Source organism: Oncorhynchus kisutch, unplaced genomic scaffold (assembly GCF_002021735.2).
Source record: "Oncorhynchus kisutch isolate 150728-3 unplaced genomic scaffold, Okis_V2 scaffold2060, whole genome shotgun sequence".
NCBI lineage: Eukaryota > Metazoa > Chordata > Actinopteri > Salmoniformes > Salmonidae > Oncorhynchus > Oncorhynchus kisutch.
The window spans coordinates 519-28,340 of NW_022264005.1; the positions used below are offsets into that span (position 1 = coordinate 519).

At 46.0% G+C, this 27,822-nt stretch overlaps 1 protein-coding gene across 1 annotated transcript; it reads right to left on the reverse strand.

Annotated features, from left to right (window-relative positions):
- LOC116369028 (protein sidekick-2-like) lies at nucleotides 1-27,541 on the reverse strand (the record flags this gene model as incomplete). The annotated part of the gene is made up of 4 exons (XM_031819336.1): nucleotides 1-112; nucleotides 10,079-10,212; nucleotides 25,680-25,827; nucleotides 27,435-27,541. Coding segments are annotated over 4 exons (501 nt in total), but the record flags the coding sequence as incomplete, so codon positions are not given.
- Nucleotides 27,542-27,822: the final 281 nt, after the last annotated feature.

Here is a 27,822-nt window from a genome sequence, read left to right on the forward strand (position 1 = left end):
CTAGCATTGGCCACACACTCCATAATGACATCATTCCTCCCTGCGTTCACACTGGTGTTCTTAGGAGGGATGATGATGGTGGGGGTGATGGGGTCCACAGGCCCCCCCACGTCTACACACACACACACACACACACACAAGCATCATTAGAAAAGCATATGGGTCATGGCCAGTTCTCCCTTGTAAAATAGATTGTATATCTCAGTCAGGACTTTACAGTTTAAATAATAGAAACGGTGTGAACAACAACAGCTCCTGCCTGGATTGTCCATACAGCACTCTCATCATTCATCAACATATAGTTCCTATACTGTCATTCATCAACATATAGTTCCTATACTGTCATTCATCAACATATAGTTCCTATACTCTCCTCATTCATCAACATATAGTTCCTATACTCTAATCATTCATCAACATATAGTTCCTATACTGTCATTCATCAACATATAGTTCCTATACTGTCATTCATCAACATATAGTTCCTATACTCTCATCATTCATCAACATATAGTTCCTATACTCTCCTCATTCATCAACATATAGTTCCTATACTGTCATTCATCAACATATAGTTCCTATACTCTCATCATTCATCAACATATAGTTCCTATACTGTCATTCATCAACATATAGTTCCTATACTCTCCTCATTCATCAACATATAGTTCCTATACTGTCATTCATCAACATATAGTTCCTATACGCTCATCATTCATCAACATATAGTTCCTATACTGTCATTCAATAACATATAGTTCCTATACTGTCATGCATCAACATATAGTTCCTATACTCTCATCATTCATCAACATATAGTTCCTATACTGTCATTCATCAACATATAGTTCCTATACTCTCATCATTCAATAACATATAGTTCCTATACTGTCATTCATCAACATAAAGTTCCTATACTCTCATCATTCAATAACAGATAGTTCCTATACTCTCATCATTCATCAAGGGATAGTTCCTATACTCTCATCATTCATCAAGAGATAGTTCCTATACTCTCATCATTCAATAACATATAGTTCCTATACTCTCATCATTCATCAAGAGATAGTTCCTATACTCTCATCATTCATCAAGAGATAGTTCCTATACTCTCATCATTCAATAACATATAGTTCCTATACTCTCATCATTCATCAAGAGACAGTTCCTATACTCTCATCATTCATCAAGAGATAGTTCCTATACTCTCATCATTCAATAACATATAGTTCCTATACTCTCATCATTCAATAACATATAGTTCCTATACTGTCATTCATCAACAGAAAGTTCCTATACTCTCATCATTCAATAACATATAGTTCCTATTCTGTCATTCATCAACAGATAGTTCCTATACTCTCATCATTCAATAACATATAGTTCCTATACTGTCATTCATCAACAGATAGTTCCTATACTCTCATCGTTCAACCAAGATGGCATAGCAGTTCAGACGTCTTTTTGTCCTCGTCTTGTCCTGTGTATATATATATATATATATTTACAACTTTTTTCACATACATTTAATTTTTATTTTCCATCAACTCATCTTCAAAACACTCTCCTGCAACCCGCCTCACCAATGTATATTTATAAAGTATTATTTACCTCAAATCTGTAATCCTCCAAGAAGCTAGCCAGAAACTAGCCAGAAGCTAATCCAGAAGCTAGCCTGAAACTAGCCAGAAGCTAATCCAGAAGCTAATCCAGAAGCTAGCCTGAAACTAGCCAGAAGCTAATCCAGAAGCTAGCCTGAAACTAGCCAGAAGCTAATCCAGAAGCTAGTTCAGAAGCTAGCCTGAAACTAGCCAGAAACTAGCCAGAAGCTAATCCAGAAGCTAGTTCAGAAGCTAGCCTGAAACTAGCCAGAAGCTAATCCAGAAGCTAGTTCAGAAGCTAATCCAGAAGCTAGTTCAGAAGCTAATCCAGAAGCTAGTTCAGAAGCTAATCCAGAAACTAGCCAGAAGCTAATCCAGAAGCTAGTTCAGAAGCTAATCCAGAAGCTAGTTCAGAAGCTAATCCAGAAGCTAGTTCAGAAGCTAATCCAGAAACTAGCCAGAAGCTAATCCAGAAGCTAATCCAGAAGCTAGTTCAGAAGCTAGTTAGCTTCTTTACTGGCAAATCGTTAGTAATCAGCTAACCACGGTTTGTGGTCATCAGCTATCCTTTAGCTCGAAAATCTATCACCAGTTTTGTACGGCGCAGCGCGGCTCGGAACGGAACACACCGGACCAATTTTTCTCTCCATGTCCCTGGATTTCAACTGCTCTCTGGACATTCATACCCGGATCTCACAGCTAGCTAGCTGCTATCCATGTGACTATCGGCTTTCGTCGATTCCGGAGCAAACATCAATTATTCCGGAGCTAGCCAGCTCCGTCAATCACTCATGAGTTCCATCAATCACTCCTGGGCTGCAGTCACCTATCCGGATCCGTTTTACTGCCTACGCGGAGCCCCACCGGGCCTTCACAACTGGACTGCCGACGTTATCTACCCGAAGGAGATCCGGCTGGCTCCTCCGTCGCGACGTTACCTGAACGCCCATCTGCGGCCTGCTAACCGTTAGCTGTCTTACCGGCTGCTATCTGAATAGACAATCGGACAATTTATTTATTTTTATTATTATTATGTTTTCTTCTTGGGCCTCTATAACTATATCTATTGTTTTTATTTTTGTTGTTGTTGTGTGATTTGGATTAATCCCCTCTACCACACGGAACCCCACTAATCTACTGACGGAACGCAAGAGGTGGCTAACAACAGACCTCCATCCTATGCTAGCTTGCTGGCTGGCCTGGCTGGCCTGGCTAGCTGTCTAAATCGCCGTGACCCCCAACCAACCTCTCCACTCACTGGACCCTTTTGATCACTCGACTAAGCATGCCTCTCCTTAATGTCAATATGTCTTGTCCATTGCTGTTCTGGTTAGTGTTTATTGGCTTATTTCACTGTAGAGCCTCTAGTCCTGCTCACTATACCTTATCCAACCTATTAGTTCCACCACCCACACATGCAATGACATCTCCTGGTTTCAATGATGTTTCTAGAGACAATATCTCTCTCTTCATCACTCAATACCTAGGTTTACCTCCACTGTATTCACATCCTACCATACCTTTGTCTGTACATTATACCTTGATGCTATTTTATCGCCCCCAGAAACCTCCTTTTACTCTCTGTTCCAGACGTTCTAGACGACCAATTCTTATTGCTTTTAGCCGTACCCTTATTCTACTCCTCCTATGTTCCTCTGGCGATGTAGAGGTGAATCCAGGCCCTGCAGTGCCTAGCTCCACTCCTATTCCCCAGGCGCTCTCTTTTGACGACTTCTGTAACCGTAATAGCCTTGGTTTCATGCATGTTAACATTAGAAGCCTCCTCCCTAAGTTTGTTCTATTCACTGCTTTAGCACACTCTGCCAACCCGGATGTTCTAGCTGTGTCTGAATCCTGGCTTAGGAAGACCACCAAAAATTCAGAAATTTTAATTCCAAACTACAACCTTTTCAGACAAGATATAACTGCCAAAGGGGGCTGTGTTGCAATCTACTGCAAAGATAGCCTGCAGAGTTCTGTCCTACTATCCAGGTCTGTACCCAAACAATTTGAACTTTAAAAATTTAAAAATCCACCTCTCTAAAAACAAGTCTCTCACCGTTGCCGCCTGCTATAGACCACCCTCTGCCCCCAGCTGTGCTCTGGACACTGGACACCATATGTGAACTGATTGCCCCCCATCTATCTTCAGAGCTCGTGCTGCTAGGCGACCTAAACTGGAACATGCTTAACACCCCAGCCATCCTACAATCTAAACTTGATACCCTCAATCTCACACAAATTATCAATGAACCTACCAGGTACCTCCCCAAAGCCTTAAACACGGGCACCCTCATAGATATCATCCTAACCAACTTCCCCTCTAAATACACCTCTGCTGTCTTCAACCAAGATCTCAGCGATCACTGCCTCATTGCCTGCATCCGTAATGGGTCAGCAGTCAAACGACCTCCACTCATCACTGTAAAACGCTCCCTGAAACACTTCAGCGAGCAAGCCTTTCTAATCGACCTGGCCGGGGTATCCTGGAAGGATATCGATCTCATCCCGTCAGTAGAGGATGCCTGGATATTTTTTTAAAATGCCTTCCTAACCATCTTAAATAAACATGCCCCATTCAAGAAATGTAGAACCAGGAACAGATATAGCCCTTGGTTCTCCCCAGACCTGACTGCCCTTAACCAACACAAAAACATCCTATGGCGTTCTGCATTAGCATCGATAGTATGCAGCTGTTCAGGGAAGCCAGAAACCATTATACATAAGCAGTTAGAAAAGCCAAGGCTCTTCAAGCAGAAATGTGCTTCCTGCAACACTAACTCAAAAAAGTTCTGGGACACTGTAAAGTCCATGGAGAATAAGAACACCTCCTCCCAGCTGCCCACTGCACTGAAGATAGGAAACACTGTCACCACTGATAAATCCACCATAATTGATAATTTCAATAAGCATTTTTCTACGGCTGGCCATGCTTTCCACCTGGCTACTCCTACCCCGGTCAACAGCCCTGCACACCCCACAGCAACTCGCCCAAGCCTTCCCCATTTCTCCTTCTCCCAAATCCATTCAGCTGATGTTCTGAAAGAGCTGCAAAATCTGGACCCCTACAAATCAGCCGGGCTAGACAATCTGGACCCTTTCTTTCTAAAATTATCTGCCGAAATTGTTGCCACCCCTATTACTAGCCTGTTCAACCTCACTTTCGTGTCGTCTGAGATTCCCAAAGATTGGAAAGCAGCTGCGGTCATCCCCCTCTTCAAAGGGGGGACACTCTTGACCCAAACTGCTACAGACCTATATCTATCCTACCATGCCTTTCTAAGGTCTTCGAAAGCCAAGTCAACAAACAGATTACCGACCATTTCGAATCTCACCATACCTTCTCTGCTATGCAATCTGGTTTCAGAGCTGGTCATGGGTGCACCTCAGCCACGCTCAAGGTCCTAAACAATATCTTAACTGCCATCGATAAGAAACATTACTGTGCAGCCGTATTCATTGATCTGGCCAAGGCTTTCGACTCTGTCAATCACCACATCCTCATCGGCAGACTCGACAGCCTTGGTTTCTCAAATGATTGCCTCGCCTGGTTCACCAACTACTTCTCTGATTCAGTGGGTCAAATCGGAGGGTCTGCTGTCCGGACCTCTGGCAGTCTCTATGGGGGTGCCACAGGGTTCAATTCTTGGACCGACTCTCTTCTCTGTATACATCAATGAGGTCGCTCTTGCTGCTGGTGAGTCCCTGATCCACCTCTACGCAGACGACACCATTCTGTATACTTCCGGCCCTTCTTTGGACACTGTGTTAACAACCCTCCACGTTTTGTCACCAAAGCCCCATGTACTACCCACCATTGCGACCTGTACGCTCTCGTTGGCTGGCCCTCGCTTCATACTCGTCGCCAAACCCACTGGCTCCATGTCATCTACAAGACCCTGCTAGGTAAAGTCCCATTGTAGGATTTCTTATGAATTTATTTGCAAATTATGGTGGAAAATAAGTATTTGGTCAATAACAAAAGTTTATCTCAATACTTTGTTATATACCCTTTGTTGGCAATGACAGAGGTCAAACGTTTTCTGTAAGTCTTCACAAGGTTTTCACACACTGGTGCTGGTATTTTGGCCCATTCCTCCATGCAGATCTCCTCTAGAGCAGTGATGTTTTGGGGCTGTTGCTGGGCAACACGGACTTTCAACTCCCTCCAAAGATTTTCTATGGGGTTGAGATCTGGAGACTGGCTAGGCCACTCCAGGACCTTGAAGTACTTCTTACGAAGCCACTCCTTCGTTGCCCGGGCGGTGTGTTTGGGATCCTTGTCATGCTGAAAGACCCAGCCACGTTTCATCTTCAATGCCCTTGCTGATGGAAGGAGGTTTTCACTCAAAATCTCACGATACATGGCCCCATTCATTCTTTCCTTTACACGGATCAGTCGTCCTGGTCCCTTTGCAGAAAACAGCTCCAAAGCATGATGTTTTCACCCCCATGCTTCACAGTAGGTATGGTGTTCTTGGGATGCAACTCAGCATTCTTTGTCCAAACACGACGAGTTGAGTTTTTACCAAAAAGTTATATTTTGGTTTCATCTGACCATATGATATTCTCCCAATCTTCTTCTGGATCATCCAAATGCTCTCTAGCAAACTTCAGACGGGCCTGGACATGTACTGGCTTAAGCAGGGGGACACGTCTGGTACTGCATGATTTGAGTCCCTGGCGGCGTAGTGTGTTACTGATGGTAGGCTTTGTTACTTTGGTCCCAGCTCTCTGCAGGTCATTCACTAGGTCCCACTGTGTGGTTCTGGGATTTTTTGCTCACCGTTCTTGTGATCATTTTGACCCCACAGGGTCAGATCTTGCGTGGAGCCCCAGATCGAGGGAGATTATCAGTGGTCTTGTATGTCTTCCATTTCCTAATAATTGCTCCCACAGTTGATTTCTTCAAACCAAGCTGCTTACCTATTGCAGATTCAGTCTTCCCAGCCTGGTGCAGGTCTACAATTTTGTTTCTGGTGTCCTTTGACAGCTCTTTGGTCTTGGCCATAGTGGAGTTTGGAGTGTGAGTTTGGAGTGTGACTGTTTGAGGTTGTGGACAGGTGTCTTTTATACTGATAACAAGTTCAAACAGGTGCCATTAATACAGGTAACGAGTGGAGGACAGAGGAGCCTCTTAAAGAAGAAGTTACAGGTCTGTGAGAGCCAGAAATCTAGCTTGTTTGTAGGTGACCAAATACTTATTTTCCACCATAATTTGCAAATAAATTCATAAAAAATCCAAAAAAATCCTACATATATATCGTGAGGTCCCTGTCTCTCTGTGTTCCCCTCCCACATTTCCTGGGAGCAGCCTCAATCTGTGTCAACCAAGCTGCTAGGAACTAGCGGTGACAAAATCAGTACAGTTACATATCGGATATTATTTTGCCGATTATATCTTATCGTATCGTTTTAACAATATGGCAGTATTCATTTTGCGCTAGTTTGCTGTACCTGCACCAAAACTGCAGTATTTTTCCTTCATAAATTGTTCTCCATCTTCTTTTTAAACAGGGAGAACCTTTCCTTTCACCATGTTTATGACCATGACTGAGAAAAACTCATTTAGTCACGTCTCTCTCGTCTCTCTCTCTCGTCTCTCTCTCGTCTCTCTCTCGTCTCTCTCTCTCGTCTCTCTCTCGTCTCTCTCTCTCGTCTCTCTCTCGTCTCTCTCTCTCGTCTCTCTCTCTCGTCTCTCTCTCGTCTCTCTCTCGTCTCTCTCTCGTCTCTCTCGTCTCTCTCTTGTCACAATCACAATAAATATCGTATCGGCACCTAAGTGTGGTGATGATATCATACCGTGAGGTCCCTGGCAATTCCCAGCCCTACCAGGAACCATTATATTGTTTAATTGAGATAAACATAGCAGGAAGTGATTCAATGCAGAGCCATCATTCAGCCTGTTCCACAGAGCCTTGCAGCCCTGCAAACAACCATCGATTCACTGGCCTCAATCAGAGATCTCTCTCTCCATCTCATCTCATTTCTCCCTGCCTCGAGGGGGGGTTCTGTGTGTGATCCCAGGCCCTGTGTTTGGTATCAGTAACACATGCAGACTGTCTCAGTGTCTTTTCATAAATCTGCTTCAGGTTAGGGGCCATTAAATTACAGAGCTCATTTATAGGCTGGTTAAATCAGCCAGTCAGATGGACCAGGGACCGCAGCACCAGCTCTACAGAGCACCACCCAGCTCCACCCAGCTCCATACTACAGCCAGGGAGGACTGTAGCACCACCCAGCTCCACCCAGCTCCACACTACAGCCAGGGAGGACCGTAGCACCACTGTACTCCACCCAGCTCCACCCAGCTCCACACTACAGCCAGGGAGGACTGTAGCACCACCCAGCTCCACCCAGCTCCATACTACAGCCAGGGAGGACCGTAAGCACCACCCAGCTCCACCCAGCTCCACACTACAGATAGGGAGGACCGTAGCACCACCCAACTCCACACTACAGCCAGGGAGGACCGTAGCACCACCCAACTCCACACTACAGCCAGGGAGGACCGTAGCACCACCCAACTCCACACTACAGCCAGGGAGGACCGTAGCACCACCCAACTCCACACTACAGTCAGGGAGGACCGTAGCACCACCCAACTCCACACTACAGCCAGGGAGGACCGTAGCACCACCCAGCTCCACACTACAGCCAGGGAGGACCGTAGCACCACCCAGCTCCACACTACAGCCAGGGAGGACTGTAGCACCAACCAACTCCACACTACAGCCAGGGAGGACCGTAGCACCACCCAGCTCCACACTACAGCCAGGGAGGACCGTAGCACCACCCAACTCCACACTACAGCCAGGGAGGACTGTAGCACCACCCAGCTCCACACTACAGCCAGGGAGGACTGTAGCACCACCCAGCTCCACACTACAGCCAGGGAGGACTGTAGCACCACCCAACTCCACACTGCAGCCAGGGAGGTGTGCTGTTGGACCAGGGCCTAAGCCGGACCCTAGCCCTCCCCTGGCACCAGCTTCCAACTCTAGGGAAACTCTAGACCGACTGGGATTCAAACCCGGGTCTGCTAGCCAAAGCTAAAGCCTAGGCATTAGTTTGGGGAGTCGTCAGGTCTCAGATATGGTTATCCATCATCAGGGGAAAGTGGTGTTACCCCTCTGTTACACAGGCTGCACTCTTAGAAACAAAGGTGCTAAGTAGAACCATACAGGGTGTGCAGCTAGTGTGCAGCCCTTAATGGGCATGGGTAGAACCTTTTGCAGAGGGTTCTATCTAGAACCCTTTATTTAAGGTTCTTTATAGAACCCCCTGTATATGGTTCTAGCAAGAACCTTTTTATATTTGGAAAAAGGCCTTATGGCCTTATGGTCAGGATAATAAGGCTGGTGAAAAAAGGATAAAGGATAATAAGGCTGGTGAAACCGTTCGAAGAGGGTTCTAGGAAGAACCCTCTTCGAACGGTTTCACCAGCCTTATTATCCTTTAAAATGTAATTATTTATGACAATACATTACATAGACCATAAGGCCTTTCACTGAGGGCATAGTTATACCCTACCACAGTGGCATTAGGAAACTCCTGGTTTACAGGCCACATCAGGCCTGCAAGTCACATTATGCTGGCTTGCAAAGTGATGTTTAATTCCTATTGGAATCCAGACAGAGATAGGATACCCAACAAGTGGAATTGTTAAATCGCCCGCAATTTGCATTCAGAATGGCTGCCAGGATGGCAGATTGACTACCTCAATCATCTAAACTGGAACAACCATTTCAGTAATGGGTGCAGTAAATCCTATTACTAACAGATTGGATTAGTTTAGAAAATGGTATGTTATTTATATTTGTGTAGCATTAAATTAATCAACCAATCAATGTACATGCAAAATCACAAATATTACAGTAACACAAACCATTCTGAAAATCTCCCTGCAATAGAGCATGCTGGGAAATATTACATATGGTGCAATGTAGAATCCTTCTCGCCTTCCAAAGAATCATCAAATAACTATTTCTTCCAAAAACAGTTCTTAGGATGTTAAAGGTTCTAGATAGAACCCTTCACCTTACAAAGAACCCTAGTCTTCCAAAAAGAGTTCTTAGGATGTTAAAGGTTCTAGATAGAACCCTTCACCTTACAAAGAACCCTAGTCTTCCAAAAAGAGTTCTTCAGATCAGAACGGTTCTTGGTAGAACCATATCCCTCCACGAAGAAGCCTTTAGGAGTGTAACAGGACTGACAGGGGAGGTGACAGTTAGACAGACAGCCACTAGAGGGCAGTGTAGCTGTGTCTGTCAGCTCAGTATAAAACACCTGTTGGATGAACACATGTAGAACAGAGAAACGTCCTCCCAACAGGAACACAACTGTTATATCTGCCTTCAACACAACCTGCTGGTACCGTATGGGAAGGTGTGTGTGTGTTTGTGTGTGAGTGTGTGTGTGTCCATGTGTGTGTGTGTGTGTGTCCGTGTGTGTGTGTGTGTGTCCTCTCTACTTACTCTCCACAGTCAGTAGGATAGGATGGCTGGTTTTGTTCTCTCCGTTCTTGTCGTTGACAGCCTGGGTGTAGTACCGTCCAGCATCAGGGGCCACACTGGACAGGATGACCAGAGTGTTGTCCAGGGTGATGGCTCTACACACACACACACACACACACACACACACACACACACACACACACACACACACACACACACACACACACCAAGGATGATTGTTTATGAATTCTGCTGTGGCATTATTATAACAGTCTATATCACCCTCAGGGAAAAAGGTTTAAATTATGTGTGATCCACATTACTCCTGTAGGACACACTAGTGGGTAGATGACACTCCTGTAGGAGATACTAGTGGGTAGATGACACTCCTGTAGGAGACACTAGTGGGTAGATGACACTCCTGTAGGAGACACTAGTGGGTAGATGACACTCCTGTAGGAGACACTAGTGGGTAGATGACACTCCTGTAGGAGACACTAGTGGGTAGATGACACTCCTGTAGGAGACACTAGTGGGTAGATGACACTCCTGTAGGAGACACTAGTGGGTAGATGACACTCCTGTAGGAGACACTAGTGGGTAGATGACACTCCTGTAGGAGACACTAGTGGGTAGATGACACTCCTGTAGGAGACACTAGTGGGTAGATGACACTCCTGTAGGAGACACTAGTGGGTAGATGACACTCCTGTAGGAGATACTAGTGGGTAGATGACATCCCTGTAGGAGATACTAGTGGGTAGATGACATCCCTGTAGGAGATACTAGTGGGTAGATGACATCCCTGTAGGAGATACTAGTGGGTAGATGACATTCCTGTAGGAGATAGTAGTGGGTAGATGACATCCCTGTAGGAGATAGTAGTGGGTAGATGACATCCCTGTAGGAGATAGTAGTGGGTAGATGACATTCCTGTAGGAGATACTAGTGGGTAGATGACATTCCTGTAGGAGATACTAGTGGGTAGATGACATCCCTGTAGGAAATACTAGTGGGTAGATGACATCCCTGTAGGAGATAGTAGTGGGTAGATGACATCCCTGTAGGAGATACTAGTGGGTAGATGACATCCCTGTAGCCATAAACACTGAAAGACTACAGCAGAAAATCACAGTCTGCTAAGGCTAGCACACACACACACACACACACACACACACACACACACACACACACACACACACACACACACACACACACACACACACACACACACACACATGCACACACGCACACACGCACACTCGCACACACGCACACTCTGAGTATAACAGTCAGGTAGCTCAAGAAGGCCTGGGACATGAAGACAGCTGGTGCAGTGTAGCTGTGTGTGTGTTTGTGTATTTGTGTCAGTGTGCACACAGACACACCAAATGCACGCCAATGCACACACACACACACACACACACACACACACACACACACACACACACACACACACACACACACACACACACACACACACACACACACACACACACACACACACACACACAGTGTGTTTGTGTCAGCAGAGCCCTGATCAGGGCATATTAAACAGACTCCTGGACAATTAGGACCAGGGCTGTCGCCATGTCAACACAGTCAGCCAGTCTGCCCAGCAGCAGCATGCCCCGGCATATTAATGCCCCGACCGACCGGAGAGAGACCGGAGGACAGAGCCAACACACACTAAGAGCCAAACCCTGGTCTGGGCTGTGTGTCAGGACATGACACTGTTAGAAACTAGCATTGACTGGCTATAGATATGACACCTACAGGAAGAGCCAAACCCCCTGGCTATCAGTGTCTCTCACTGTCTTAAAATAGTTTTACTAACAGTCTACGACCAGCCCTGGCTGTATTCACCGATCTATATACAGGATACTGAGATGGAAGAGTAGATAACCGGCCTTAAACTAGCAGTAGGAACTGTCTACTACAGCCCTGGCTGTATACACTGATAACTACAGGAGGAGACTGTGGAGTTGTGTGTGTGTGTGTGTGTGTGTGTGTGTGTGTGTGTGTGTGTGTGTGTGTGTGTGTGTGTGTGTGTGTGTGTGTGTGTGTGTGTGTGTGTGTGTGTGTGTGTGTGTGTGTGTGTGTGCGTGCGTGCGTGTGTCCCGATGTGTGTAATTTGTTTGTATGTATATATATATACACATCACATATACCCACTAACAATCAGTGTGTGTGTTTGTGTGTCTCAACTATGCTGTGAATGTATTACAAATATCAACTAATACTACAGCCCAGTCATTACTGTCTACTACAGCCCAGTCATTACTGTCTACTACAGCCCAGTCATTACTGTATACTACAGCCCAGTCATTACTGTCTACTACAGCCTGGTCATTACTGTCTACTACAGCCTGGTCATTACTGTCTACTACAGCCTAGTCATTACTGTCTACTACAGCCTGGTCATTACTGTCTACTACAGCCTGGTCATTACTGTCTACTACAGCCCAGTCATTACTGTCTACTACAGCCCAGTCATTACTGTCTACTGCAGCCCAGTCATTACTGTCTACTACAGCCCAGTCATTACTGTCTACTACAGCCCAGTCATTACTGTCTACTACAGCCCAGTCATTACTGTCTACTACAGCCTGGTCATTACTGTCTACTACAGCCCAGTCATTACTGTCTACTACAGCCCAGTCATTACTGTCTACTACAGCCTGGTCATTACTGTCTACTACAGCCTGGTCATTACTGTCTACTACAGCCCAGGTTGACTACTGTCATTACTGTCTACTACAACCCAGGTTCACTACTGTCATTACTGTCTACTACAGCCCAGGTTGACTACAGTCATTACTGTCTACTACAACCCAGGTTGACTACAGTCATTACTGTCTACTACAGCCCAGGTTGACTACAGTCATTACTGTCTACTACAGCCCAGGTTGACTACTGTCATTACTGTCTACTACAGCCCAGGTTGACTACTGTCATTATTGTCTACTACAGCCCAGTCATTACTGTCTACTACAGTCCAGGTTGACTACAGTCATTACTGTCTACTACAGCCCAGGTTGACTACTGTCATTACTGTCTACTACAGCCCAGGTTGACTACAGTCATTACTGTCTACTACAGCCCAGGTTGACTACTGTCATTACTGTCTACTACAGCCCAGGTTGACTACAGTCATTACTGTCTACTACAGCCCAGGTTGACTACTGTTATTACTGTCTACTACAGCCCAGGTTGACTACTGTCATTACTGTCTACTACAGCCCAGGTTGACTACAGTCATTACTGTCTACTACAGCCCAGGTTGACTACAGTCATTACTGTCTACTACAGCCCAGGTTGACTACAGTCATTACTGTCTACTACAGCCCAGTCATTACTGTCTACTACAGCCCAGTCATTACTGTCTACTACAGCCTGGTCATTACTGTCTACTACAGCCTGGTCATTACTGTCTACTACAGCCCAGGTTGACTACTGTCATTACTGTCTACTACAACCCAGGTTCACTACTGTCATTACTGTCTACTACAGCCCAGGTTGACTACTATCATTACTGTCTACTACAGCCCAGGTTGACTACAGTCATTACTGTCTACTACAACCCAGGTTGACTACAGTCATTACTGTCTACTACAGCCCAGGTTGACTACAGTCATTACTGTCTACTACAGCCCAGGTTGACTACTGTCATTACTGTCTACTACAGCCCAGGTTGACTACTGTCATTATTGTCTACTACAGCCCAGTCATTACTGTCTACTACAGTCCAGGTTGACTACAGTCATTACTGTCTACTACAGCCCAGGTTGACTACTGTCATTACTGTCTACTACAGCCCAGGTTGACTACAGTCATTACTGTCTACTACAGCCCAGGTTGACTACTGTCATTACTGTCTACTACAGCCCAGGTTGACTACAGTCATTACTGTCTACTACAGCCCAGGTTGACTACTGTTATTACTGTCTACTACAGCCCAGGTTGACTACTGTCATTACTGTCTACTACAGCCCAGGTTGACTACAGTCATTACTGTCTACTACAGCCCAGGTTGACTACAGTCATTACTGTCTACTACAGCCCAGGTTGACTACAGTCATTACTGTCTACTACAGCCCAGGTTGACTACAGTCATTACAGCCCCCCCTTGGGCTGTGCCATGGCGGAGGTCTTTGTGGGCTATACTCAGCCTTGTCTCAGGATGGTAAGTTGGTGGTTGAAGATATCCCTCTAGTGGTGTGGGGGCTGTGCTTTGGCAAAGTGGGTGGGGTTATATCCTTCCTGTTTGGCCCTGTCCGGGGGTGTCCTCGGATGGGGCCACAGTGTCTCCTGACCCCTCCTGTCTCAGCCTCCAGTATTTATGCTGCAGTAGTTTATGTGTCGGGGGGCTGGGGTCAGTTTGTTATATCTGGAGTACTTCTCCTGTCCTATTCGGTGTCCTGTGTGAATCTAAGTGTGCGTTCTCTAATTCTCTCTTTCTTTCTCTCTCTCGGAGGACCTGAGCCCTAGGACCATGCCCCAGGACTACCTGACATGATGACTCCTTGCTGTCCCCAGTCCACCTGGCCATGCTGCTGTTCCAGTTTCAACTGACCTGAGCCCTAGGACCATGCCCCAGGACTACCTGACATGATGACTCCTTGCTGTCCCCAGTCCACCTGGCCATGCTGCTGCTCCAGTTTCAACTTCCACCTGACTGTGCTGCTGCTCCAGTTTCAACTGTTCTGCCTTATTATTATTCGACCATGCTGGTCATTTATGAACATTTGAACATCTTGGCCATGTTCTGTTATAATCTCCACCCTGCACAGCCAGAAGAGGACTGGCCACCCCACATAGCCTGGTTCCTATCTAGGTTTCTTCCTAGGTTTTGGCCTTTCTAGGGAGTTTTTCCTAGCCACCGTGCTTCTACACCTGCATTGCTTGCTGTTTGGGGTTTTAGGCTGGGTTTCTGTACAGCACTTTGAGATATCAGCTGATGTACGAAGGGCTATATAAATAAATTTGATTTGATTTGAAAAATAAAAAAATACATTTGATTTGATTTGATTTACTGTCTACTACAGCCCAGGTTGACTACTGTCAGCCTTTCACTGTCCAATCGTTTTTCACCACAACATTTTTTCCTACAGGAGATTTTTAGAAACACTTAAAATAAGGGCTGTATTTCATTTAGACTAACTCTGGCATGGCTTTTGATAACCATGGAAATATTTCTTGGACAAGGTGACTTATCAATACATTTGCCTGTATTTACCCACCAAAAATGAAATGCTAATTAGCTGCTAATGTGGCTATCATAAAGATCAACAAAGGCCATGATGATCTGGACCAGACTGACGAATCGAGACAAAGGTAAGAATCTCTGGATTAACTGTCTAATGTTAGCAAAATGTTGCAATGAATAAATTGGCCATGCTGTGAACTGTCTTATACAAGTTTTAAATTGACACAAAACCTGTCAGCAAAGGTGTCAGTCAGAGATGACATGCAGGAGCTTGTAGGGATTAGTAGTCTTGCATGAAGTCTACTTTGGTGCTAATTAATGTTTTCGAACATCATCAATCACCCTGTCTCTCACTGTCATAAACTGACATTACTAACTGACTCCTACAGTACAGACACCAATCACCCTGCCTCTCACTGTCATAAACTGACATTACTAACTGACCCCTACAATACAGACACCAATCACCCTGCCTCTCACTGTCATAAACTGACATTACTAACTGACCCCTACAGTACAGACACCAATCACCCTGCCTCTCACTGTCATAAACTGACATTACTAACTGACCCCTACAATACAGACACCAATCACCCTGCCTCTCACTGTCATAAACTGACATTACTAACTGACTCCTACAGTACAGACACCAATCACCCTGCCTCTCACTGTCATAAACTGACATTACTAACTGACCCCTACAGTACAGACACCAATCACCCTGCCTCTCACTGTCATAAACTGACATTACTAACTGACCCCTACAATACAGACACCAATCACCCTGCCTCTCACTGTCATAAACTGACATTACTAACTGACCCCTACAGTACAGACACCAATCACCCTGCCTCTCACTGTCATAAACTGACATTACTAACTGACCCCTACAATACAGACACCAATCACCCTGCCTCTCACTGTCATAAACTGACATTACTAACTGACCCCTACAGTACAGACACCAATCACCCTGCCTCTCACTGTCATAAACTGACATTACTAACTGACCCCTACAATACAGACACCAATCACCCTGCCTCTCACTGTCATAAACTGACATTACTAACTGACCACTACAGTACAGACACCAATCACCCTGCCTCTCACTGTCATAAACTGACATTACTAACTGACCACTACAGTACAGACACCAATCACCCTGCCTCTCACTGTCATAAACTGACATTACTAACTGACCCCTACAGTACAGACACCAATCACCCTGCCTCTCACTGTCATAAACTGACATTACTAACTGACCCCTACAGTACAGACACCAATCACCCTGCCTCTCACTGTCATAAACTGACATTACTAACTGACCCCTACAGTACAGACACCAATCACCCTGCCTCTCACTGTCATAAACTGACATTACTAACTGACCCCTACAGTACAGACACCAATCACCCTGCCTTTCACTGTCATAAACTGACATTACTAACTGACCCCTACAATACAGACACCAATCACCCTGCCTCTCACTGTCATAAACTGACATTACTAACTGACCACTACAATACAGACACCAATCACCCTGCCTCTCACTGTCATAAACTGACATTACTAACTGACCACTACAGTACAGACACCAATCACCCTGCCTCTCACTGTCATAAACTGACATTACTAACTGACTCCTACAGTACAGACACCAATCACCCTGCCTCTCACTGTCATAAACTGACATTACTAACTGACCCCTACAATACAGACACCAATCACCCTGCCTCTCACTGTCATAAACTGACATTACTAACTGACTCCTACAGTACAGACACCAATCACCCTGCCTCTCACTGTCATAAACTGACATTACTAACTGACTCCTACAGTACAGACACCAATCACCCTGCCTCTCACTGTCATAAACTGACATTACTAACTGACTCCTACAGTACAGACACCAATCACCCTGCCTCTCACTGTCATAAACTGACATTACTAACTGACCCCTACAATACAGACACCAATCACCCTGCCTCTCACTGTCATAAACTGACATTACTAACTGACCCCTACAGTACAGACACCAATCACCCTGCCTCTCACTGTCATAAACTGACATTACTAACTGACCCCTACAATACAGACACCAATCACCCTGCCTCTCACTGTCATAAACTGACATTACTAACTGACCCCTACAGTACAGACACCAATCACCCTGCCTCTCACTGTCATAAACTGACATTACTAACTGACCCCTACAATACAGACACCAATCACCCTGCCTCTCACTGTCATAAACTGACATTACTAACTGACTCCTACAGTACAGACACCAATCACCCTGCCTCTCACTGTCATAAACTGACATTACTAACTGACTCCTACAGTACAGACACCAATCACCCTGCCTCTCACTGTCATAAACTGACATTACTAACTGACTCCTACAGTACAGACACCAATCACCCTGCCTCTCACTGTCATAAACTGACATTACTAACTGACCCCTACAATACAGACACCAATCACCCTGCCTCTCACTGTCATAAACTGACATTACTAACTGACCACTACAGTACAGACACCAATCACCCTGCCTTTCACTGTCATAAACTGACATTACTAACTGACTCCTACAGTACAGACACCAATCACCCTGCCTCTCACTGTCATAAACTGACATTACTAACTGACCCCTACAATACAGACACCAATCACCCTGCCTCTCACTGTCATAAACTGACATTACTAACTGACCCCTACAGTACAGACACCAATCACCCTGCCTCTCACTGTCATAAACTGACATTACTAACTGACCCCTACAATACAGACACCAATCACCCTGCCTCTCACTGTCATAAACTGACATTACTAACTGACCCCTACAGTACAGACACCAATCACCCTGCCTCTCACTGTCATAAACTGACATTACTAACTGACTCCTACAGTACAGACACCAATCACCCTGCCTCTCACTGTCATAAACTGACATTACTAACTGACCCCTACAATACAGACACCAATCACCCTGCCTCTCACTGTCATAAACTGACATTACTAACTGACCACTACAGTACAGACACCAATCACCCTGCCTTTCACTGTCATAAACTGACATTACTAACTGACTCCTACAGTACAGACACCAATCACCCTGCCTCTCACTGTCATAAACTGACATTACTAACTGACCCCTACAATACAGACACCAATCACCCTGCCTCTCACTGTCATAAACTGACATTACTAACTGACCCCTACAGTACAGACACCAATCACCCTGCCTCTCACTGTCATAAACTGACATTACTAACTGACCCCTACAATACAGACACCAATCACCCTGCCTCTCACTGTCATAAACTGACATTACTAACTGACCCCTACAGTACAGACACCAATCACCCTGCCTCTCACTGTCATAAACTGACATTACTAACTGACCCCTACAGTACAGACACCAATCACCCTGCCTTTCACTGTCATAAACTGACATTACTAACTGACTCCTACAGTACAGACACCAATCACCCTGCCTCTCACTGTCATAAACTGACATTACTAACTGACCCCTACAATACAGACACCAATCACCCTGCCTCTCACTGTCATAAACTGACATTACTAACTGACTCCTACAGTACAGACACCAATCACCCTGCCTCTCACTGTCATAAACTGACATTACTAACTGACTCCTACAGTACAGACACCAATCACCCTGCCTCTCACTGTCATAAACTGACATTACTAACTGACTCCTACAGTACAGACACCAATCACCCTGCCTCTCACTGTCATAAACTGACATTACTAACTGACCCCTACAATACAGACACCAATCACCCTGCCTCTCACTGTCATAAACTGACATTACTAACTGACCCCTACAGTACAGACACCAATCACCCTGCCTCTCACTGTCATAAACTGACATTACTAACTGACCCCTACAGTACAGACACCAATCACCCTGCCTCTCACTGTCATAAACTGACATTACTAACTGACCACTACAGTACAGACACCAATCACCCTGCCTTTCACTGTCATAAACTGACATTACTAACTGACTCCTACAGTACAGACACCAATCACCCTGCCTCTCACTGTCATAAACTGACATTACTAACTGACCCCTACAATACAGACACCAATCACCCTGCCTCTCACTGTCATAAACTGACATTACTAACTGACTCCTACAGTACAGACACCAATCACCCTGCCTCTCACTGTCATAAACTGACATTACTAACTGACTCCTACAGTACAGACACCAATCACCCTGCCTCTCACTGTCATAAACTGACATTACTAACTGACCACTACAGTACAGACACCAATCACCCTGCCTCTCACTGTCATAAACTGACATTACTAACTGACTCCTACAGTACAGACACCAATCACCCTGCCTCTCACTGTCATAAACTGACATTACTAACTGACTCCTACAGTACAGACACCAATCACCCTGCCTCTCACTGTCATAAACTGACATTACTAACTGACCACTACAGTACAGACACCAATCACCCTGCCTTTCACTGTCATAAACTGACATTACTAACTGACCCCTACAGTACAGACACCAATCACCCTGCCTCTCACTGTCATAAACTGACATTACTAACTGACTCCTACAGTACAGACACCAATCACCCTGCCTCTCACTGTCATAAACTGACATTACTAACTGACCCCTACAATACAGACACCAATCACCCTGCCTCTCACTGTCATAAACTGACATTACTAACTGACCCCTACAGTACAGACACCAATCACCCTGCCTCTCACTGTCATAAACTGACATTACTAACTGACTCCTACAGTACAGACACCAATCACCCTGCCTCTCACTGTCATAAACTGACATTACTAACTGACTCCTACAGTACAGACACCAATCACCCTGCCTTTCACTGTCATAAACTGACATTACTAACTGACCCCTACAGTACAGACACCAATCACCCTGCCTTTCACTGCCATAAACTGACATTACTAACTGACCCCTACAGTACAGACACCAATCACCCTGCCCATCTGGACAAGAGGAATACCTATGTAAGAATGCTGTTCATTGACCATAGCTCAGCATTTAACACCATAGTACCCTCCAAGCTCATCATTAAGCTGGGTCTGAACCCCACCCTGTGCAACTGGGTCCTGGACTTCCTGACGGGCTGCCCCCCAGGTGGTGAAGGTAGGAAACAACACCTCCACTTCGCTGATCCTAAACACAGGTGCCCCACAAGGGTGCGTGCTCAGCCCCCTCCTGTACTCCATGACGGCGTGGCCAAGCACACCTCCAACTCAATCCTCAAGTTTCAGTTGGAGGCGATGACGAGACTCTGGGAGTGTGGTGCAACAAAAACAACCTCTCACGAAATGTCAAACAAACAAAGGAGATGATTGTGGGCTTCAGGAAACAGCAGAGGGAGCAGCCCCCTATCCACATCGATGGAACCGCAGTGGAGAAGATGGAAAGATTTAAGTTCCTCGGCGTACACATCACTGACAAACTGAAATGGTCCAACCAGGGACGAAGGTGCAACAGCGCCTCTTCAACCTCAGGAGGCTGAAGAAATGTGGCTTGTCACCTAAAACCCTCACGAACTTCTACAGATGCACAATTGAGAGCATCCTGTCAGGCTGTATCACCGCCTGGTACGGCAACTGCACCACCCACAAACGCAGGGCTCTCCAGAGGGTGGTGTGATCTGCCCAACGCATCACCGGGGCAAACTATCTGGCTTCCAGGACACCTACAGCACCCGACGTCACAGGAATGCCAAAAAGATAATCAAGGACAACAATCACCTGACCCACGGCCTGTTCACCTCGCTATCATCCAGAAGGCGAGGTCAGTACAGGTGCATCAAAGCAGGGACCAAAAGACTGAAAAACAACTTCTATCTCAAGGCCATCAGACTGATAAACAGCCACCACTAACACAGAGAGGCTGCTGCCTATATACACAGATTTTAATTCATTGGCCACTTTATAAATGGAACACTAGTCACTTTAATAATGTCTACATATCTTACATTACCCATCTCATGTGTCTATACTGTTTTCTACTCTATTCTACTGTATCTCAGTCTATGCTGCTCTGGCATTGCTCGTCCAAATATTCCATTCCTTTACTTAGATATGTGTGTATTGGGTATATGTTGTGAAATTGTTAGATATTAGCTGTTAAATATTGCTGCACTGTCAGAACTAGAAGCACAAGCACTTCGCTACATCTGCAATAACATCTGTTAAACGCGTGTATGTGACCAATACAAATTGATTTGATTTGCCTTTCACTGTCATAAACTAACATTACTAACTAATTTAAACCTTACACTGATGGCTGCAAGAGGTGCTGTTGTTACCTAACAGGCTCTAGCATGACGACAGGAGGTACTGTTGTTACCTAACAGGATCTAGCATGACTAAGGGATGTTGTGCTGTTACCTAGACTGACATGTCTAATGAACATATTAGAGATCTATGAAGGGAAATCTCTCCGTCCAGACTGAGACAAACAGCCAAACACATAACAGAATGGTGAGAAGTAGAATTAACACTGAATAACCTGCACCACTCCACTGTCCATTCCACTATCTCGTTAGTCTCTATCTCTACTGAATAACCTGCACTCCACCACTCCACTGTCCATTCCACCATCTCGTTAGTCTCTATCTCTACTGAACATGTTGCACTCCACCTCCACTGTCCATTCCACCATCTCGTTAGTCTCTATCTCTACTAAACATGTTTCATTCCACCATCTCGTTAGTCTCTATCTCTACTGAACATGTTTCATTCCACCATCTCGTTAGTCTCTATCTCTACTGAACATGTTTCATTCTACCATCTCGTTAGTCTCTATCTCTACTGAACATGTTGCACTGCACCTCCACTGTCCATTCCACCATCTCGTTAGTCTCTATCTCTACTGAATAACCTGCACCACCCCACTGTCCATTCCACCATCTCGTTAGTCTCTATCTCTACTGAATAACCTGCACCACTCCACTGTCCATTCCACCATCTCGTTAGTCTCTATCTCTACTGAATAACCTGCACCACTCCACTGTCCATTCCACCATCTCGTTAGTCTCTATCTCTACTGAATAACCTGCACCACTCCACTGTCCATTCCACCATCTCGTTAGTCTCTATCTCTACTGAATAACCTGCACCACTCCACTGTCCATTCCACCATCTCGTTAGTCTCTATCTCTACTGAATAACCTGCACCACTCCACTGTCCATTCCATCATCTCGTTAGTCTCTATCTCTACTGAATAACCTGCACTCCACCACTCCACTGTCCATTCCACCATCTCGTTAGTCTCTATCTCTACTGAATAACCTGCACCACTCCACTGTCCATTCCACCATCTCGTTTTTCTCTATCTCTACTGAATAACCTGCACCACTCCACTGTCCATTCCACCATCTCGTTAGTCTCTATCTCTACTGAATAACCTGCACCACTCCACTGTCCATTCCACCATCTCCCTAGTCTCTATCTCTACTGAATAACCTGCACCACTCCACTGTCCATTCCATCATCTCGTTAGTCTCTATCTCTACTGAATAACCTGCACTCCACCACTCCACTGTCCATTCCACCATCTCGTTTGTCTCTATCTCTACTGAACATGTTTCATTCCACCATCTCGTTAGTCTCTATCTCTACTGAACATGTTTCATTCCACCATCTCGTTAGTCTCTATCTCTACTGAACATGTTCCATTCCACCATCTCGTTAGTCTCTATCTCTACTGAACATGTTCCATTCCACCATCTTGTTAGTCTCTATCTCTACTGAACATGTTGCACTCCACCTCCACTGTCCATTCCACCATCTCGGTAGTCTCTATCTCTACTGAACATGTTCCATTCCACCATCTCGTTAGTCTCTATCTCTACTGAACATGTTCCATTCCACCATCTCGTTAGTCTCTATCTCTACTGAACATGTTTCATTCCACCATCTCGTTAGTCTCTATCTCTACTGAACATGTTGCACTCCACCTCCACTGGTCTGTGTCCCAAATGGCACTCTATATGGTTCCCTACTTTTGACCAGAGCCCATTGGAATGCACCCCTGGTCTCACTTAGGAGTTTCTCGACATGCTGGGTAGACTAGGTAGTGAACCCACCTCTCCCTCTGCTTGAGGAGGCGTAGGGGGAATATCACTGTGTGTAAATGTCTGAAGTCTTCACGTCAGTTTGACATGCTGCTGGACCATGGAGATAAATGATTGATGATTAAACAAGAGGTGGATTGTGAGAAATCTCTCCCATCTGTCTCTGATGCAGTCCATTACTCTCAATAAGACTGAAGTATTAAAGAAAGCAGCTACTGTCTATCTATCTATATATCTGTCTATCTGTCTATCTGTCTATCTGTCTATCTGTCTATCTGTCTATCTGTCTATCTGTCTATCTGTCTATCTGTCTATCTGTCTATCTGTCTATCTGTCTATCTGTCTATCTGTCTATCTGTCTATCTGTCTATCTGTCTATCTGTCTATCTGTCTATCTGTCTATCTGTCTATCTGTCTATCTGTCTATCTGTCTATCTGTCTATCTGTCTATCCGTCTATCCGTCTGTCTGTCTATCTATCTATCTATCTATCTATCTATCTATCTATCTATCTATCTATCTATCTATCTATCTATCTATCTATCTATCTATCTATCTATCTATCTATCTATCTATCTGTATATCTGTCTGTCTATCCGTCTATCCATCTGTCTGTCTGTCTGTCTGTCTGTCTGTCTGTCTGTCTGTCTGTCTGTCTGTCTGTCTGTCTGTCTGTCTGTCTGTCTGTCTGTCTGTCTGTCTGTCTGTCTGTCTGTCTGTCTGTCTGTCTGTCTGTCTGTCTGTCTGTCTGTCTGTCTGTCTGTCTGTCTGTCTGTCACACAGTCCTATACACAGTTCTATACTGTCAGTCAGAGCAGGTCATAAATAGAGGGTTTATGTCCATCAGGTCTAATTGTTGCCTCTGATGCCTGCTGCTCTCTCTGCCTTTCAACACACACACACACACACACACACACACACACACACACACACACACACACACACACACACACACACACACACACACACACACACACACACACACACAAACACATCCTGCCTGTATCTCTCTATCCTTCAATCATCCCTGCATGCCTGCTCTGCAGAATCCACACACACACACACACACAATACCGTACAGCCTGAATAAGAACAGCCCTGATCAGTGGGAACACTGAGTATCAGACAGCCGTATGTAGGTTCATCAGTAATTGATAAACCATCGTAGATATTGAACCTGTCCTAAAGCTGCCCCACAGCAGCTCTCCAGTGGAAAGGGAAGGATATTGCTTCTGCAGTACAGTGTTCAGACACACACACAGCTCTACGTCAGACCAGGGTTCACATACAAAGAGGGAAAAAGGGGGTTTAAACTGCTATAGTAAACAGTACGTACACACACAACCCCCCAACCCCCACAACACACACAACCCCCCGACCCCCATTACACACACAACCCCCCAACCCCCACTACACACACAACCCCCCAACCCCCACTACACACACAACCCCCCAACCCCCACTACACACACAACCCCCTGACCCCCACTACACACACAACCCCCCGACCCCCACTACACACACAACCCCATAACCCCCACTACAACACAACCCCCCAACCCCCACTACACACACAACCCCCCAACCCCCACTACACACACAACCCCCCAACCCCCACTACACACACAACCCCCCAACCCCCACTACACACACAACCCCCCAACCCCCACTACACACACAACCCCCCGACCCCCACTACACACACAGCCCCCCGACCCCCACTACACACACAACCCCCCAACCCCCACTACAACACAACCCCCCAACCCCCACTACACACACAACCCCCTGACCCCCACTACACACACAACCCCCCGACCCCCACTACACACACAACCCCCCGACCCCCACTACACACACAACCCCCCGACCCCCACTACACACACAACCCCCCGACCCCCACTACACACACAGCCCCCCGACCCCCACTACACACATAAATGACCTGCCCCCCACTACACACACAACCCCCCGACCCCCACTAAACACACAACCCCCCGACCCCCACTACACACACAACCCCCCGACCCCCACTACACACACAACCCCCCGACCCCCACTACACACATAAATGACCTGCCCCCCACTACACACACAACCCCCGACCCCCACTACACACACAACCCCCTGACCCCCACTACACACATAAATGACCTGCCCCCCACTACACACACAACCCCCCAGACCCCCACTACACACACAACCCCCTGACCCCCACTACACACATAAATGACCTTCCCTCCACCCCATCCCTCCCAGCCCGCTCACACAACATAACGTTAGCTGAATTTACATGCGGCTGCTGGCGGGTATCTTGCGTCCGTCCCTGAACCAGGTAATCTGTGGTCGTGGGAAGCTGTGGATGCGTGGAGCCTGGATCAGAGCAGCCTCTCCCTGGGACACAGTCTGGGAACGCTCCCCCTCCACAAAATCACCCATATCTGGGGGAGGGGGAGAGAGGGAGGTAGGGAGAGGGGTAGGTAGGGAGGGGGAGAGGGGGAGAGGGGGAGGGAGGGAGAGGGGGAGGGAGGGAGAGGGGGAGGGGGAGAGAGGGAGGTAGGGAGAGGGGGAGTTATGGAGGGGGAAAGGGGGAGGGAGGGAGAGGGGGAGGTAGGGAGGGGGAGAGAGGGAGGTAGGGAGAGCGGGAGGTAGGGAGGGGGAGGGGGAGGGGGAGAGGGGGAGAGGGGGAGAGGGGGAGAAGGGGAGGGGGAGGGAGGGAGGGGGGAAGGGGGAGAGGGGGAGGGAGGGAGGGAGAGGGGGAGGGAGGGAGGTAGGTAGGGAGAGGGGGAGGGGAGGGGGAGAGGGGGATGGAGGGAGGGGAGAGGGGGAGAGGGGGATGGAGGGAGGGGAGGGAGGGAGAGGGGGAGGGAGGTAGGGAGAGGGGGAGGGGGAGAGGGGGAGGGAGGTAGAGGGGGAGAGGGGGAAGTGGAGAGGGGGAGGGAGGGAGAGGTGGGGGTGGTGGAAACAGAAAAGGAAAGTGGGAGAGAGCGATAGAAAGACATCAGGAAATAAAGTGAGAAATAAATAAGGAAGGAAAACCTTAAGGAAAATATATATATATAAAGAGAGAGATACAGAGAGAGATACAGAGAGAGAGATACAGAGAGAGATACAGAGAGAGATACAGAGAAAGATACAGAGAGAGATACAGAGAGAGATACAGAGAGAGATACAGAGAGAGATACAGAGAGAGATACAGAGAGAGATACAGAGAAAGATACAGAGAGAGATACAGAGAGAGAGATACAGAGAGAGATACAGAGAGAGAGATACAGAGAGAGATACAGAGAGAGATACAGAGAGAGATACAGAGAAAGATACAGAGAGAGATACAGAGAGAGATACAGAGAGAGAGATACAGAGAGAGATACAGAGAGAGATACAGAGAAAGATACAGAGAGAGATACAGAGAGAGAGATACAGAGAGAGATACAGAGAGAGAGATACAGAGAGAGATACAGAGAGAGATACAGAGAGAGATACAGAGAAAGATACAGAGAGAGATACAGAGAGAGAGATACAGAGAGAGATACAGAGAGAGATACAGAGAGAGTACTTTAGCCATTTGTACATTGTTAGAACACTGTATATATATATAATATGACATTTGTAATGTCTTTACTGTTTTGAAACTTTTGTATGTGTAATGTTTACTGTTAATTTTTGTTGTTTTTCACTTTATATATTCACTTTGTATGTTGTCTACCTCACTTGCTTTGGCAATGTTAACACATGTTTCCCATGCCAATAAAGCCCTTGAATTGAATTGAATTGAATTGATACAGAGAGAGAGATACAGAGAGAGATACAGAGAGAGATACAGAAAGATATACAGAGAGATATACAGAGAGAAAGATACAGAGAGAAAGATACAGAGAGAGATATACAGAGCAAGATACAGAGAGAGATACAGAGAGAGAGATACAGAGAGCGAGATACAGAGAGAGAGATACAGTGAGAGACACAAAGAAAGATACAGAGAGAGATACAGAGAGAGAGAGATACAGAGAGAGATACAGAGAGAGAGATACAATGGACAGCCACTTACAGGCGACTTGTACTTCAGTGCTGCTCTGCATGATGGCTCCTACTCTGTTCCTGACGATGCATCTGTAGAAACCAGCATGGGAGCGGTCCAGAGACGGGATCAGGTACCTAACGGATGGACACACACATAAACATACACACACACACACACACACATAAATACGCACACACACACACACACACACATAAACACCAGGCACAGCTATTAGTCATATACATAGCATACATAGCATACTCCTGTGACGGACGGACACATACTCCTGTGACGGACACATAGTTTGGGCTTTGTCGTCAACGTACAGAATGTAGTGGCTAAGTAACTACTAGTAACAGAAGTAAGTAACTACTAGTAACTGAAGTAAGTAACTACTAGTAACTGAAGTAAATAA